Source organism: Spea bombifrons, chromosome 4, assembly GCF_027358695.1.
Source record: "Spea bombifrons isolate aSpeBom1 chromosome 4, aSpeBom1.2.pri, whole genome shotgun sequence".
Taxonomy (NCBI): domain Eukaryota; kingdom Metazoa; phylum Chordata; class Amphibia; order Anura; family Pelobatidae; genus Spea; species Spea bombifrons.
This window is the reverse complement of record NC_071090.1, coordinates 64,699,283-64,716,537: the sequence shown is the minus strand read 5'-3', so window position 1 is coordinate 64,716,537 and position 17,255 is coordinate 64,699,283. Positions and strand designations below refer to the sequence as shown.

At 37.9% G+C, this 17,255-nt stretch overlaps 1 protein-coding gene across 1 annotated transcript in view; it reads right to left on the bottom strand.

The window, feature by feature from the left end:
* Positions 1 to 17,255, bottom strand: part of GRM3 (glutamate metabotropic receptor 3) — a 118,052-nt gene that overhangs the window by 40,932 nt on the left and 59,865 nt on the right. Inside the window, exon 2 of the mRNA XM_053462152.1 lies at positions 7,694 to 8,249. Coding sequence (XP_053318127.1) covers positions 7,694 to 8,161 — 468 coding nt within the window. The 5' untranslated portion in view covers positions 8,162 to 8,249. The remainder of the gene's footprint in view (positions 1 to 7,693; positions 8,250 to 17,255) is intronic.

Below are 17,255 nucleotides of genomic sequence, written 5' to 3'. Positions count from 1 at the left end.
ACCTCAGCAGATCTGTCACTTATTCATTCCCCTAAAGGTTTACTCACATAACATCTAAAGGTGCCATTCCACTTACACAACACATGAATTTCACTATCCAGTATGTGAAACAAATACATTTTAGCCTATCAGCAAGTATTTAATTTGAAGGTTTATTACATAAAACAATGCAGAAAATGTTAACTCCTTCCCGGCGGCAGACATACCTGGTACATCATGCGGAAGTGGTCCTAGAAGTCCGAGGACATACCTGGTACGTCACCACTAATGCGTGATCCTGTGTGGCACTGAATGCCAGGATCATGGGGGGTCTGTCTATGACTGCTCGAGAACCCAAGCGATCTTTCTGGAGCCAATCCCCCACATTTCCATGCTCATGATTCCATGCAAATCAAGCCCATGCCTCTGAAAAATGACAGCTACAATGTTTATAAGCATTGTATCTCTCTATGTTACTCTGCCTTTTTCCTCCTCACTCATGGTTGTAAGTTGAAGAGAGACAGAGTAGGCTGTTCTTTTGTGTCCTGAGGGATTTGTCATAAAATAAAAATCCTTTTTTTATTGCTGATCAGTGTTTTCATCTGCAGTATTTGACCTCATAAATTGCTATAGTGTGGGTGGCTATTAGTGTGGAATGAATTAGTTATTGGGGAATTTATTAGGTAAGGATTAGAGTTAAGGGTTCGGTACGACTAAAAAAAAAATTAAAAAACCATGGAGAGGTTTCATAGAGACTGTGCTCCTGACACTACGTCAGATTTTGATTCTGGGAACTCACCGTGATAATGGGGATAATCAAGGTTATACTGGGGCACATATCCCATTATTTCAACCTCAGACTATGACTAGGCAAGATATGAGCCCCCCCTTCTCTTTTTACATTTTAATGATCATAACCAGAGCCTTTTTAAAATTTGCCCCCCTTATTAACCACTTCCAGACCAAAATTGCTGCAGTTTATACCCCCCAGAGAGGAATTTGTATTGATGAGTACCTAATGAAATTTAAAGGCCAGTTAGGATTCAAACAATACATCCCCTCTAATCGCTTCTGGTTGTTATGGGGTTAAATGTTACAAATTGTGTGAGAGTGGTAGTGGCTACACACATTCCTTTTGAGTGTATGAGGGGGCAGATGTCCAGCTCAGGGGCGGGCTGGGCCGGGGGACAGGGGGGCAATCTTTTAACCACTTTACCGTTACAATCTCAGTATTTTTTTTCGGAAGGGGAAAAAGGTACATCATGCCGATGTATGTGTATTTTAGGGCTGCAACTAACGATTATTTTAATAATCGATTAGTTGGCCGATTATTTTTTCGATTAATCGATTAATCGGATAAAAAAAAACAATATGCAAATTTTTCGTTTATTTAAAATAATTTAATGAACTGGATGTTAAAAAACAACTTAAAATTTACATTAACATTCTTATTTTGTTATGATGTAATAAAAAACAATATTTTCAAAGTACAAGAACCCAAACACAATATTTATGAAACAAAATAACCCCAAACATTCTGAAAAGAGGTGGACTATTACTGTTCAAGAAACTTTGCCCCAGCCCTGGCACTTTGCACCCAGCACTTTGCACCCAGCACTTTGCACCCAGCACTTTGCACCCAGCACTTTGCACCCAGCACTTTGCCCCAGAACTTTGCACCCAGCACTTTGCACCCAGCACTCAGCACTTTGCACCCAGCACTTTGCCCCAGCCCTGGCACTTTGCATCCAGCACTTTGCACCCAGCACTCAGCACTTTGCACTTTGCACCCAGCCCTGGCACTTTGCACCCAGCACTTTGTACCCAGCACTCAGCACTTTGCACCCAGCACTTTGCCCCAGCCCTGGCACTTTGCACCCAGCACTTTGCACCCAGCCCTGGCACTTTGCACCCAGCACTGGCACTTTGCACCCAGCACTTTGCACTGTGCCCCTGCACCCAGTCTCCAACTCTGCCCTGCACCCAGCCCTGCCCCCACATTCTGCCCTGCCCCCACACTCACACTCTGCCCTGCACCCACTCTGCCCTGCACCCACTCTGCCCTGCACCCACACTCACACCCTGCATCCCCACCCCCACTCTGCCCTGCACCCAGTCTCCCACTCTGCCCTGCACCCACACTCACACCCTGCATCCCCACCCCCACTCTGCCCTGCACCCAGTCTCCTGCCCTGCACCCCCCACCCCCACTCTGCCCTGCACCCAGTCTCCCACTCTGCCCTGCACCCACACTCACACCCTGCATCCCCACCCCCACTCTGCCCTGCACCCAGTCTCCTGCCCTGCACCCCCCACCCCCACTCTGCCCTGCACCCAGTCTCCTGCCCTGCACCCCCCACCCCCACTCTGCCCTGCACCCCTACCCCCACTCTGCCCTGCACCCACACTCACACCCTGCCCTGCATCCCCTGAAACCCCACCCCCACCCCGCCGTGGACCCCCACCCCCGCGAATCACTCTGTGCGAATGGAGCCACTCGCACAGAGCGGACCGCTCTGTGCGAATGGAGCCACTCACACAGAGCGAACCGCTCTGTGCGAATGGAGCCACTCGCACAGAGCGAATCGCTCAGTGCGAGTGGCTCTGTGCGATCTGTGCACATAGGCATGAAGAATACTTACCTCCGGAACGCGTCACATCCGTCACGTAGCTAAAAGAAGGCGGAGACTGCAGAGCGTGTAGCAGAAGCGGGGAACGCTCGCGGAGGTAAGTAAAAGGAGCCGAGTGCTCCAACAACGAATCGATCACTCGATTAATCGATAACGGAAATCGTCGACAACGATTTCCGTTATCGATTATTATCGATTTTATCGATTCGTTGTTTCAGCCCTAGTGTATTTAAAGCATTATAAAGTATTTAAACCTGATGACCCGTTGTACTAGAACTAAATTAATAAATTAAAACTTTTAGTTAAGCCACAATTAAAAATGATCCATATTCCGTGCAGCTCATTAATATTATCTATGTGTACTACAAGAAATATTTAATAGAAGTTTATGGCTGCTAATGCCATTTTTGTGTCTGAAAATACAGACTATTCCCAAGATAGAACTCTAGTACTGCAAGATGTCAAGGAAAAATACTGCTCTATTTGTCAGCAAGCTGGAAGTGTGTGCAAAGAAGAAGAAAAAATATCCAACCTTTCTCATCTGCCAGAAAAAGTCATTACAAATTTCATAATGCCTTTTATTTTCAATACCCTTAACAAAATGTGGCACCATTCACCCATGCCTCTGTGAAATACATGTCTTCCTTAACAATAAGTGTCATATCTTTATTATAAAGCAAATAAAGGAAAAAGGATATTAAATTGGCTGTATCACTTTTGGTGCAGGCTAGGCAGGTTAATTGATTATTTTTCTAACCCACAGTACCAGGGTGAATGTACTTGTCAATCATGCACACAGCTATTATATGTTTAAAGATCACACTGTTTATCTTTCAAACGGAGAACAGCTACAGATGGAAGTTTTCTAAGCCTGACGCCGAAACAAATATAATAATCTTACAAAAGTGTCAAAACTTTTATGGAATGCATTAATTTGCATCTACCTTGATATTGTTACTAGAAATAGAAACCTTTGTCATCCCAGCTGATACAGACTCCTATCCCTACCACCGTTTTGCATCACACTATGTCTAAAATGTCATATCACTCTTTGTTTATACCAGGGCTGGACTGGCGATCACGAGGCGGCCATCACACTTTAAGTCCAGGATTAAAATGATGTTTTTAGGCTCACATAAAGTGCGGGTGGGCATATCCATCTGCTGGCCACATGCTGCAGTACCAGATCTGCTGCTGGATGCACCACATGCCCTGTCACATCTGCTATTCTTTTATCATTTTCTTTTTTTTAAACCACCATAAAATCAGCCTGTGATTTTATCATCAAATCTTCGCAGTGAGTTCATCGCAGTGAAAATAACAAAATTGTTTAATGACTCAATAGTCCAATTAACTTCTATATTCCTGAAAATGACTCAATTACATTTTTTTCGGCAGCTTGGGGTCTAACTTTTGGTCAACTCTACTTGGTGATCTATTTCTCATTATGCCATTTTTTGGGGGCTAAGTTATATATCTGTTTAATGGTCCAGTTGTATTGCAATTCTTTGTAGCAAAGGCATTAATTTAATCAACTGGGATTTGGAAGTTTATTGCTCACTGGAGTTTAATTACTAAAGATTAAGTTGACATGAGGATTTATAGGGGCGCTTACAAATTATGGTTTAAGCTCCCAGAGTATGTGTTTTTAAATGATGATCTCTGGCAAATTCCGTATACCAGAAAGCCTAAGCAGGTACCACATAATTTAAATGGTAAGGTTTACTTTCAGGGAACCTCAATTATTTAATTATGCAGGATCAGCCAAACTCCTCTCGCATTTGAAAGTCTGAAGTTGGCCACTTACAATGTATGTTAAGTTAAAACTACAGCTCTACTGTCAACTTTCCATTATTAGGGGGCCAAGTCTAGCCAGTTTCAGTTATAGTAAGGGCTCATATGGCCCTGCATATAGTAGTAATATTGGTGAGATGATGTTCAAGAACTCACTGATTTAACTAAGCAGGATAAACTCACTCTCCGTAGTGCTTAATGGAGTTGGTTAAAAGCAGAGCTCTCCTTCAAACTCCCTCTGCTTTTTTCATCTAGACTTTAAATGACCATATTGCCTGATGTACAGTGGCCATCAGTAAGACTATATTAATAACATATTAACATATATTAACATATATAGTCAGTAAGACTATATTAATAACATTTCTGAGTTTAATATCACAAATCAGCTTGTACTGTTAATAAGAATCTCTGAAAATAGATCTATGGATTTCTGAAACCAGCACACAGTCTAGCCTGGCTGTCACATTAGCCATATTAAAACTGACTGCTTTTTCCACTTCTATTTATAGTTTATTTCACAACACATCACTGCTTAACTGAGGCAACAATAGTTGAGTTTTCTGTCAAAACCCTTGTTGTCAGTGGAATTTAGTCAGTGTATATACCGTAGTCTAAATTAGTTGGTAAATGGTCAGCCAAATTAGTTATTCTCATAAAAGGTTTCTATCACACAAAAAGCAGACAATTGAATGATTGAACCCTTCATAAAGCCACTCTTCTAGAAAGCCTACCATGGGAAGTTCCAAAGTAAGTCTTTAAGGATAGTAGTCAATAAAATAAATTGGTCAATGGGAAATTCCATAATGCAATTGACTGGTGTTTAACCATTAATGTCGTTTAAATAAAAAAAACCCAGGATATTCAAATGCACCATTAGTTTTCAGGGAACAATTCCTGGATGAAATAGGGACTCAGTGAGCAAAAGTTTCAATTTGTTCCCATGGAACAGGGATACCTAGACACCATAAAATAGTATAAAAAGAACACAACACCATCAAAATGCATTGATCTAGAAGAATGCAAGAGCCCCATACTGAAGCGATTTCCAGTTTCATCGAATAAACACCTTTTTTTAGAAAATCCCTGCTAATTGCAACTAAATTTACTAGCTTTATTGTAAAAAAAAAGTAATAATGAAAAACAAGGCTGATCTTTGTTAGGTTTATGTAATATCTAATTTGTAATTGTTAAATCTCAAAAATGTACTGTAGTTTTTACTGAAAGAAAAATGTAAAATATGACAGGCCCACTTCAAAGAGAATCATCTTAATGAGATGTTTAATTTTCTCCTTAAACAGCAGTTATGCTGGGATGCCAGGATAATACAGAGCTCCAGTTTCCAAAACAGATAAACGACTTAACAAACAGAATTGCATGCTATCCTTCCAACCACAATATTTTTACACTTCTAAATGAGATGTTCAAGCATGAACTATTTTTGCTTTTCTGTAAATGAGTTTGCCAATACATTGTGAGTTAGGAATAATAATAAAAGTACCTAGATAAAACCTATTTCGCACTGTGTGATATATCTATAGATTTATATTCGTCGTGCATGGAATACAGCAGGGGGTCATCATTCTACAGTTATTAGGGGGTGCTTTTTTCTTCATCTATTTTACTGTTTCTGTTTTCTTAATGTAGGTCATGCGACAGGGATTTGCAGGGATTGTGCGAGTTGGAACTAAAGGTCCAGCTCACATGTAAAGTTGCAGGTGACTCTTAGTGAAATTTTGCATTTTAAACTGGCATGCCCTCACATACACCCCATCTTCTGCATGTGTGTCTATGAAAGTTGTTTTGTTTTTTTTGTGAGTGCTAATGTGAGATTCTGCAAACCTACATTTGTTTAGTGAATAGACCTGTCAGTGCTGCTTGACAACTTTCTGCATCATAGGGAATTATTTTACAAAATTGTACCTTAATTTTTTTTTCTAAATACTTGAAATACTCCATAACTTTACTTGTCATGTCTTTCAAGTTCAAACAGATTCTGATATGGAGCTCAGGACGAAGCCTTCAATGTCACGGGTAGTATCTGTGTTTATTTCTGGCCAGTGACAGAGGAATTGAGAGGTGCGTATGTCTCGACATGTCAATTAAATGAACTTAAGTTAATTGAAGTGAAAATAATGCTTCGCACTTAGGGAACACTCAGTTCAGGAAGCATTTTGTTCCCACAGATTTCCGCTAAGTATTGTCATTTTTCAATCTGTAGATCTATATTCTATAGGGATTTCTCGAAATAAAATGTTTTAGCTTTGTCCTTCTCTGACAGCTTGTTCAGCAGCTACATTTTTTTATGGCATTACCTGGCGATACCTGAAATACTTATTGCAAGTGGGTCATTTTTACTAGTACTTTTTACTATTATTTTTTAGTATATTTATTATATGGAACTGTAGTGAACATTCATCGTTTAATAATATGATATATATATATATATATATATATATTTATATATATATATATATATATATATATATATATATATATGTTGTACATTTTTCAGTTATATCATTTATATAATATATATTATTTTATTATAACATAATAATAATTGATAGGAATATTTATTTGAATTCTTCTTAAACATGTGTAACTGGTAGTGATGTCCATTTAAAAAAAAATAAAAAAAAAATTAACGAATCAATTCAAATTCAAATCAGTTTCAATAACAGCACAATTCAGCATTTTGGTGAGACTACCTCACCTTCCCGCCTGCTTTATGACATCACAGGTTAAGAAAATAAGCCCTGTCAGCTATTGACTTGGCCTACAAAGATACTGTAGTGTTTACTGATTAGATAAAATGTGCTGATGATTATTATCTACTATTAGTACTGCATTATGTTATGCAAATCAAGCACTAATACATAAATGTAACATTTCAAAGGGAATTTACCATATGGCAATACATACATTAAATCATTACTATCTGATAACTCCTGTGATGATGTTTCAAAGTGGATGCCAGTCTTTGCTACACATAAGTCTGAGTCGAAAAGGAGACCCAACACATGAAATTAGAGGCCCCCATATACTATTAAAAATATACACTGGGTTGAAATGTATGTTTATCGGATAAATAAATAAAAGATAATAATAATAATAATAATAATAATAAATGTTGATAAAACAATGATAAAAGTTTAGATTTAATGTTTTATTTCCAAAATAACTTCTTATTGATTAAATGGAAACATCTTGGTATAGTTAAAGATGACCATTTTAATTATTGGAGGGGGATTAATAATATTTGAATGCTAGTATTGAGGATAATTTACCTGTATCGATACACTGCTGTAGGATCCACCGATAACTCCTGCAATGAGCAACGGGCTGTTTTCTTGGATGGCATATGATCCATCTGGACACATGTACTCCGCTTCATCCACTTTAGTTAGAGAGGCCCTAACAAACTCGAGAGATTGTTCCAATGCATAGGTATCCCTTGAACATGTATCCAAAATATGAACTCCTAGTTTAATGCCAGGAAGAAGGGAACTGTCTCTGTTTATCTGATCGATAGCAAACAACATGGCTTCGAGTCGTTGGATTCCTCTGTCTTCATTGATTCTGCCACACTCATCCATCCCCCCACCTTTCTCATTGATGGGGAACAGACCCCCCAAAACAAGGTCCCCTTCAAATTTTATTTCTTTCCTCACAAAGTTATGGTCACTTGAAGAAAGCAAAACTCCTTTGGAAAATAAGGCTAAAATTAGCACCTCTAGTCCATTAAAGGTCTTCATGATTTTTGTGAGTTGATGTAACAATTTAAAACGCACAATTTCATTCCTTCTTAGCAGTTATTTAGGTTGTAACAATGCCATTACATTCCTGCAAAGATATAAAGCAGATAAACAAAGGGAGATAATTATAAAATACGATGTTATTTTCACTGAAAGAAGAATGTAAAAGTTTACCTCATGAATCTGTCCCACCCCATACTGTTATTTGAACGCTGTAACATTTCAATAGGATATTTTAATATTTGAGTATGTGCCATTTTACTTGACATATAATACATTGTTATTGGCAGAAACCCATGCATAATTAAAAAAAACTGCTTAAAATGGTTAGAATTGTTTAAAACAAATCACTGCAATATTACTGAATATTAAATATTAATGGTACAGACATTCAGGTAGGTGATAATTTCCTAGCATTAACACATTTACCCATGCTAACTTTATGCAAAATAACATTTAAAGTTATTAGTGGCACAATTACATAGCCTTCAATGTTAAATGGCTCAAGATCTTTTTTTTGGTATTGGCCATTCACCTTTTTTAAAGGACACACCAGCCATTGTATTTACATACATACATATGATAGCTGTATTCGACCTATCCCCATCAGCTCCAGTACTAGACTGGTGTGAACAGCAAACAATTCCATTGATTTCAAAAGGAGTGCTTTCCTGACACTCCAGAACTTGCTGCTTCAAGGGGATGGTACTATGTTTGTTGTGTCCCTAAGCCAAAAGATTTACTGTGGTGCCATCTTTACCACAGGTAAAAAAAAAAGAAGAAGAACTACACAATACCATACCAGAGTGTCAGAATATTCTTTTGCGGCATCATCATGATATCATTATAGGAACACATAGTTATATGGCAGATATGAAATATTTGGCCCATCTAGTCTGCCCCGTAAAGACTCAAACCTCAATCAGTTCTTGGTCTTAGATTAAGGACAGCTTTATGCTTATTCTATGCATGTTTAAAAACACTAACTGTATTCGCCTTCTTTCCCGTACCTTGTTAAATCCCTTTACATATTTTATTTTTTCTATCACATCTCCTCTCTTTCTTCTTTCCTCCAAGCTATTCAATGTGACATCGCCACAACATCTTAAAAGAATGATGTCACTTTTCTGTAAGCGTCTTTCAATCAACCTCTAAGAAGCTGCTTACTCTGTTTGTATGATAGCACCACCTCTTATTATATTATATGTTCAGTTAGACATTACAAATGACAAGGAGAACTCACACAACTGAGTTATGCGATAAAAGGAAAACATTAGCTACAAAGCAGCATCCTCTCCCTTATTAGAAGGTAATTTCCTGTGGGTGTCATTGGATATGTTTCTGTTTATGAAAAAAATTCAGTTTTACATTTAAAACTAAGAAAATTTGTCTGGACAAATTATAACTTCAGTGAATATGCGATTTTGCTGCAGGGAAAAATGAAAGTTGGAGATTTAATTAGGGAAATGTCCTTGGTAGGACTTCATGTAAAGAAACAAATCTGTCTTTAAAAATAATGAGAATATGCATACCAGCAATTAAAATATCTGACAAAATAAAAGGTGTGAAAGCAGAAACACAATGCAATGGCCATATGGTGCTTGTTAGAAAGTCACTAAATTGTATGTACCTGTTACCGTTAAAAAATAATACAATGGAAACAGATGGGGGAAAAAACTCTGCAACATTTCATATCCAGCCTCACAAAATGTGGAGCACATTGGAGTCCGTTTTTCTGGAATCCCAAGCATTTTATTGATTACAAGTCGGTGATGACTCAAGAACTGTCAGCTCCATTCGCATACATGGGAGTTACCTTCTTATTAAAATCAACTCAAATAAATTTATATGGTAACCTCAGGGTACTGGTGGTACCCACTCTTATCTTTCACCTGTTTTTGAAAACTGCCACAATGGGGAACAAGTTTAATACATATCAAAAGTATTACATTTCCCCCAAAATCTCCTACTCTGCTCTTTAGCAAAGCTACCATTAACATGACGCAAAAGGGTCAGTCGCCTCAGGCTTAGGCTTTCCTTAAGGGTCAACGGGGATACCAGGCCTGGACAATAGCTGCATAGAGCTCACACTCAGGTATAAAAGGGCCGGGGGCATGGGGGAGCTTTTGTCAGGCCATTTTATGTTTAAAGATGGCCTTGATCATAACAAACTGACCTTGCAGTAGTGACCCCTTTTAAACCTCAGGCCTGGACACTGTCCTCTGGATGAAGCAGCCAAGTAAATGTATGTTTTTTTGTACTGAATTGGCACTGTGTTAACTAAAACACTATCAAACCTTGATTAGAAATATACAATAAACATGCCAAGGTTCTAAAATGTGGTTTCAATGGCCATGGAATCTGTATCTGCACATGCTTAGGTCATGGTTTGACTGACTAATATGATAACACTTATAACAGTGAATTGTTACAAAAAGATGAGTGCCCAACATCTGATATAATCGAACTGTTCTGAACCCTGTTATGAATGCATATATCAGCTGCAAATGCTCTAACTGCTTTAGCAACTTAAATGTATTAGACAAAGTATTTTCTTTGTACCTTTGGTGTTAATGCATTACATAAAGTTTAGTTCTAGTTTAATGACACAATTTACTAAAACTATGGATCCAGTTATAGCATTACATTACTTCTTCATAGGTTGTAATGGACAACACCAATTGATCCTAAGGAAATTTGAAACATTTAAGTTATTTTAGCCTTGGTTAATACCATGAAAATACCAAACAAGCTCCAACTATTACACAGTGTGATATAGGGATTTAATCAATAATTTTGTAGTTTGTAGAAGGGCTGCAATATCAATCTGAATACTTCAATATTTGTAATGAAGGTTCAATCCCAGTGAGCTGCATAAAGTCCACATTCATAAACAAAAGGCTGCCATTTTAGAAATCAATTATTACCCTTATATGTTCAAATGTTTTCATTAAAAGACTAAGGTGGGTATTTAAGTTATGTCTCTGCCTTTAATGTATATACTGTATGAGCCAAAAAAACACCCACAGATATGTAATATATCTTGGGGCAAAAAAAATTCTTCCCACTGAGTCAATTTAGCAATTTATTACTGGTTATCAAAGCATCATTACATTATTGCCAGAAGGCTGTCACTGGACTAGGACATCATTAGTATAAAGTCAAGCATTATTACCTTACAACTATAAAAGCTCAACATTCTGTTGTTAGGATAGGAAGTTTAAAATTTGGTAAGTGTAAATGGGAATTAAAAATCTAACATTATGCCTAAATACAAAATATTTTGCATTCAAAATCTTTCAGTACTTCAAATTACTTTAAAGAACAAATTTAAAAGTAAAATTATTAGATGAAAACCATCATTAGATTTAAAACAGCATCTTCTTGGTACACTTGCACAAAGACAGAGATTGTGTAGGCATGTAGTTAGGTGTATGATCAAACAGGTCTTAATGATTATTAATTTAATATGTAGGTTGAAACACAAACATTAACTGAAAAAGAAACAGCTGTGTAGGATCAATAAAACTGGGTATGGAACAGCCAAACCTACTAGCAAGGTGAGGTTGCTAAAGACAGTTTAATGCAAAGTCATACACCATGGTAGACTAAGCACAGCAACAAGACATAGGGTTGTTATACAGTACGAGCAAGGTCTCTCCCAAGCAGAAATTTCAGGGCAGTGGGGGTTTCCAGATGTCCCTTCCAAGGTCCAAGGCAATATTGATGCAGCAGATGCAGTGGTGGGCCAAGGAAACTTAGTTCAGCAGATTAAAGACACATAATGCTTACTTTAATTCAAAAATCAGAAGATGTCCATCAGTGCCATAAACTCAGCATTGCCAAAAAAAGTGAGACCCTGGGTCTACTTCTGGAAAAGTCTGGTGAGAAGTGGTCTTCATTGAATACTCTGCTATACCTCTGTGGAAACAAGGCCAAGCAACTCATAGGAACTGGGGTCCAAAAAATCAGAATTAATAGTCTCCTCAAAGCTGAGAAGTACAGTCAGATATTTATCCATTTTACAATACCATCAAGGAGGCATCTGATTGACCCCACATGTATTCAGTGTAAAGAAGAACAAGGACTCCTATAAGTAATAGTATGGCACATTACACATTGCACATTACTGTACTGTGTACTGTGTATATATTTATAAAAGTGTATGATATCTTAGTATTTTATTTATTTTTACAAACAAATGGAATTGTAGGTCATATGTTGAATGAATCTAAAGCATTAGCAGTGAAATATTTTGCTGCAGAAATTAGATTTCACCGAGCTCAATAAAAAATACTGCAGTTAAGTGTCGTTGTGAGCAAGTGGACAGGGAACTGATTGAGTTCTATCAGTTGATCTACTCTCTTCCATTGTGGAAAAGTAAAGGATGTTCGAATTGTGAGTCCCAGATTGCTAGTTTCAGTAGGCTGTGATATTTGAGTCCTTTGTTAGGTTCACAAAAAGGTTGCATGTCTGATCTTTCAAACAGTGAATCTGTCAAAGAGTTTGTGGTGTTTGCTACTTTGATCTTTAACAAAACTGTCCATCTCCAGTACTGGAAGAACACAGACATATTGGGCTTTAATATTTTCATCATACAGGTTAGTGCTGGAATCCAGGAAGCTGGCATTTAGCAACAAGTTGCCTTCTAGCCATCACTGGATGAGGCAATTTAATTTTTTTTTTTCTAAGGATCTGGTTCAAGGGGATTTATTAACACTTTTTGCAAAAAAGAAAGTCTGACCTGCTATTTGATGATGACATGCCCTAAGTTAAACCCAGAAGATCACCCAGAGCCTCTACAACAAACCTATTTTGCCAAGGGGATTTCTTCTTCCTAGCCATGTGCATCCACGTGCAGAGCATTGGTTAATGATATCCTCAGAAGGGTGTGCAGTATAAGGGAGAGATACTACTTAGGTCTATGCTGGCTTAAGCACAGACCTCCCAACAGTGTAAAGGTGTAGGTTACAAGTAAGACTAATATTCTCTTTAGCTGTGGCCCACTGAATAGCCCAATATTGCAATCTAACGCTTGTAAAATGGAACAAGGGCTGTGGACCTGAGATCTGTCGCCATCTCTATATCCAAGCATAGGAAGCAGCTTTATGATGTGAAGTAATTACATGGTACATGCTAAGACAAACCACACATGTGGTGATGTCCAGGATTTTTATTTCAAACATCCAGGTTCAGGAGTGAAGACATCCAGCCTTTTAAGGTTGAATATATATAATATAATAAAAGCCCATTGAGGAAGGTCTAGCTCTTGAGCTTAGAGCAAACTAAACAAAAACTGCTCATCCTCTAAGCACTACTAGATTATTTTAAGTTAAATCCTTTTGGGCAATTTATCTGAGGTAGCACTCGATACCCTGCTTATAGGAATATATATTATACCCACAAACATATCTTTATAAACATAGTAAATATATCAATAGTTGTGTGCATCCTACAAATATTATGCCTATTAAAATAGCTGTTTCTTTAGTTCAATGTATTTTGGCTTTGTCTTCAATCATTTAATATGATTGTAAAGACAAGTAGCCTCCCTTTCACTAATTGTACTGCGTCCTTGAGACCCAGGCCTAATTGGTTTCCACATCACTTACTGGTTTCTGTTGTAAGGTGTAAGTGTTCCCTAAGCAGACCTTTTACAGGGCATGGGGTTTAAGCAACACTCTTTGCTGGAAGGACAATTAATAAAGAATCCTTCAATACCTAATATCACCATATCGGTTATAAAGGTTATTGTCATGAAACGCCAAGGTGAGGATTAAGATGTGTAAAGACACATTATGCTGTAAAAACATAAATTAGATTTAATGCTCATTAAATTCCAAAAATGGTTACTCATACAGGAAATAAAGTGCCCTTTTCCAATGTGGACTATATTTTTCATATCATGCTCCATATTTTATTCCGCATACAAAAAGGATGACAGTTTTCTTTTATTTGCAATGTAACATTAAAAAAACCCTCCTTAAAGTAATACCTATTTAAAAATCTCAGTGGAAACATTTCCAGCATATAATGAGCCTGGAATTTAATTACATCTAGTTTATAGCCTTTGGAAAATGAATTTCAAAAGTAAAAAAAAAAAAGAAGCCGAGTTCTTTGTTTGATGTGAATACTCGTGAAAATACACATAAAAAACTAATAGCAGCTTAATCAGGGAAATCTTGTAAAATATACCACAGTAGCTCTGTTATTTGAAAGATATACTATCTAGAAGAATGGTGTAATTAGTTACCCTGCTGTGGAACTACAATAAAAAAAGAACTAATTCAGCATGAGTGTTTGAATGCTTTATCACAAGTGAACTCTTTTTGTCAATACCTTTTTACCGGGTCAAGGATTAAATGTTCATGGAAATTGAGTTACATATCCCAAAAGGTGTTTGGTACAAGAAGAGATTTCACACATTTAATATGTACCATTTAGGAGACTGCCCAGCTGCAACTGAAATAACAGTTTCTAGAAAAAAAAAAATCTGTTTATACCTGTTTTAGACTGTGGGTTTCAAAAATATTTGTATATAATTCAGAACATATGTAAATGTATTTTGCATATCAGTCTGTAACCACACAGCTACTGCAATTACAGCATATCATGAGTAATCATATCATCATCACGCTTGCAATACGGTTTCCTGCAAAACGACATCTTAATCTTGAAACTCAATGTATTTGAGGCATGTAAATTGGCATACCTGGAAACCCGCTCCCCACCCATTTTTACTTTAACTGACGCCAGTGGGACCACCCACCTACGTCACCGGACCGCCTACCTACATCACGGGACCGCCCACAGACGTCAGCAGGACCGCACACTGACGTCAGTGGGCAGTCCTGACCGTGTCCCGCAAGGGAAGGCTCCGGAGCTCAGAAGTTTAATTGGTGTACAAACTCTCTCAATTTTACCTATGCCAGGGGTGTCCACGTTTTTTCTGCAGTGCGCCACTTCATCAGAATTGTATACGTGCGAGGGCCGCACTCATTTTTCACTGTGAGAAAATATGGCCTTTAATAAAATATGCAGATTCAAATAAAGTAAATGACACAAAACCTTTACTTTTCCTCTCACTGATTTCTGGGCCTAGAAAGGTTTGTGACTACAAATTCAGGATAATTAAAATGAAATTGTTCTATTTACTCTAGGGATGCACTAAAATGAAAATTCTGGACCAAAACATTCACAGTTCATTTAGCCAAAACCAAAAATGACCCCCCACTTTTTTTTTAAAAGTAGGTAACACACCACAATTGGACAAAAAAAATATTGCAATATGACTTGGCATGATAGGAGTGTGATTTCTAACAGCAATCACACTCCTATCATACCCAGGCAACCAGTAAATGATGGTACCTAGGCATTATGGGACTGTGCTTGCTGTGATTGCTGTTAGCAATCACACTCCTATCATGCCAAGTCAGCCGGTACATGCTGGTACAGGGTGGCTGTAAGTGATGTGTAGACCCTATACTGCTGGCAGCATCAATACACAAGGGGGGCAGCTAACTAGGTTTCAGCATGTACTGGCTGACTTGGCATGATAGGAGTGAGATTGCTAACAGCAATCAAAGTCACATCATGCCTAGGTTCCAGCACTTACACATCCAACCAGTAAATGCTGGAATCTAGGCATGATGGGACTGTGATTGCTGTTAGCAATCACACTCCTATCATGCCAAGTCAGCATGGCTAGGTTCCAGCACTTACACATCCATGCTATCACACACACACGCATTCATTCATATACTCATTCACAGATTAATTCCCTCAATCACGCATACTCATTCAAACACCCTCCCCACCCCCTTACCTGCACTGCAGCTCCTCGATGCTGCTCACAGACTTCAGCAGAGGGCGCAGCCTCCCTCTGCGTTCTCTGGTACTGCACAGAGGAAGTAGGACTGGAGCTGAGTCATGTGATGTCACGTGAACGCTGCTAGGTTCTGCTTCCTCTATGCAGTACAGAAGACCCTCCCACAGGATAGTAGCAGGGCTTTACCTCTTTACCTCATTTACCTATATTTTATAAATTGGTGTTTTGGTTTAGTTTTTTAAAATATATTATAGATAGTATAGACACCACTGCCATTGTAATGGGTAACTACAGTCTTTTTTGGGGGGGAATGCTGCCAAAAATACTAATGATAGCTTGTTTAACCATACCTGACCCCCCCTCCCCACAATAGTAACATATTCTAATTACTGGCAACCTTCACAGAAAACCTGTGAGAGACAAGTTCCTATGAATCTGAATGATTATGTATACTAAATATGAATATAAGTTGAAACTCTGTTTCTTTGTTTAAGCAATTATACCTTGCCATTGGTCTCTGTGCATGTTTATATGTGATAAGGCTTATTGTAAAAATACTGTATGATAAATTACATTTAAGTGACATCATAGGATAAAAGAGTCATTGGAGGAATTGCATGAGCATTATCTGTTTTATTGATTTTTAAGCTGTTTATAGCAATACGCACTTTGACATTCACCTTAGTATCCATACGCAATACTATTTTATGGGCACTGTCTGGACGTTCATGAAGTCTAAATATACATGAACATTTTCAGGTGATACTACTGAACGCCTTTGCCAATTTTGTTGGCACCAATTTAATTATCCCACTTATTACATAAAGACACAGAGGCCTCAAGTTTGGAAGATAGGCTTTAGGGAGATTGTAGGGGGTCTGGGGCAGAATCCCCCAGAAGCCAGAAAGATTTCATAAATGTAATACTGTCAAAAATATGTGTAGTGTTTATACGAGTACTATTATGTTTTTATGTTATAATGTGGTTTCGCCTGTATATATCGCCTATTTTTTAATTTTGTTGGTTAATTCACAAAAGAATATTGTTTCAAATTGTTAGAAAGGCATGTGATATCTTTTAGTCCAAATTAACTAACAATACCGGAACAGTCACAGACTGGAGCAATCACACCAACTGTTCTGCCCAGCAGGGTTTGAGAAACTTTACAGTTCACCTTTTTGCCACCTTAGACTTCTTTAGTAAATTATAGCTCCATCTAGCGGTGTTAAGTTGTATTACACCTTGTTTTCTAGTTAAAGAATAATG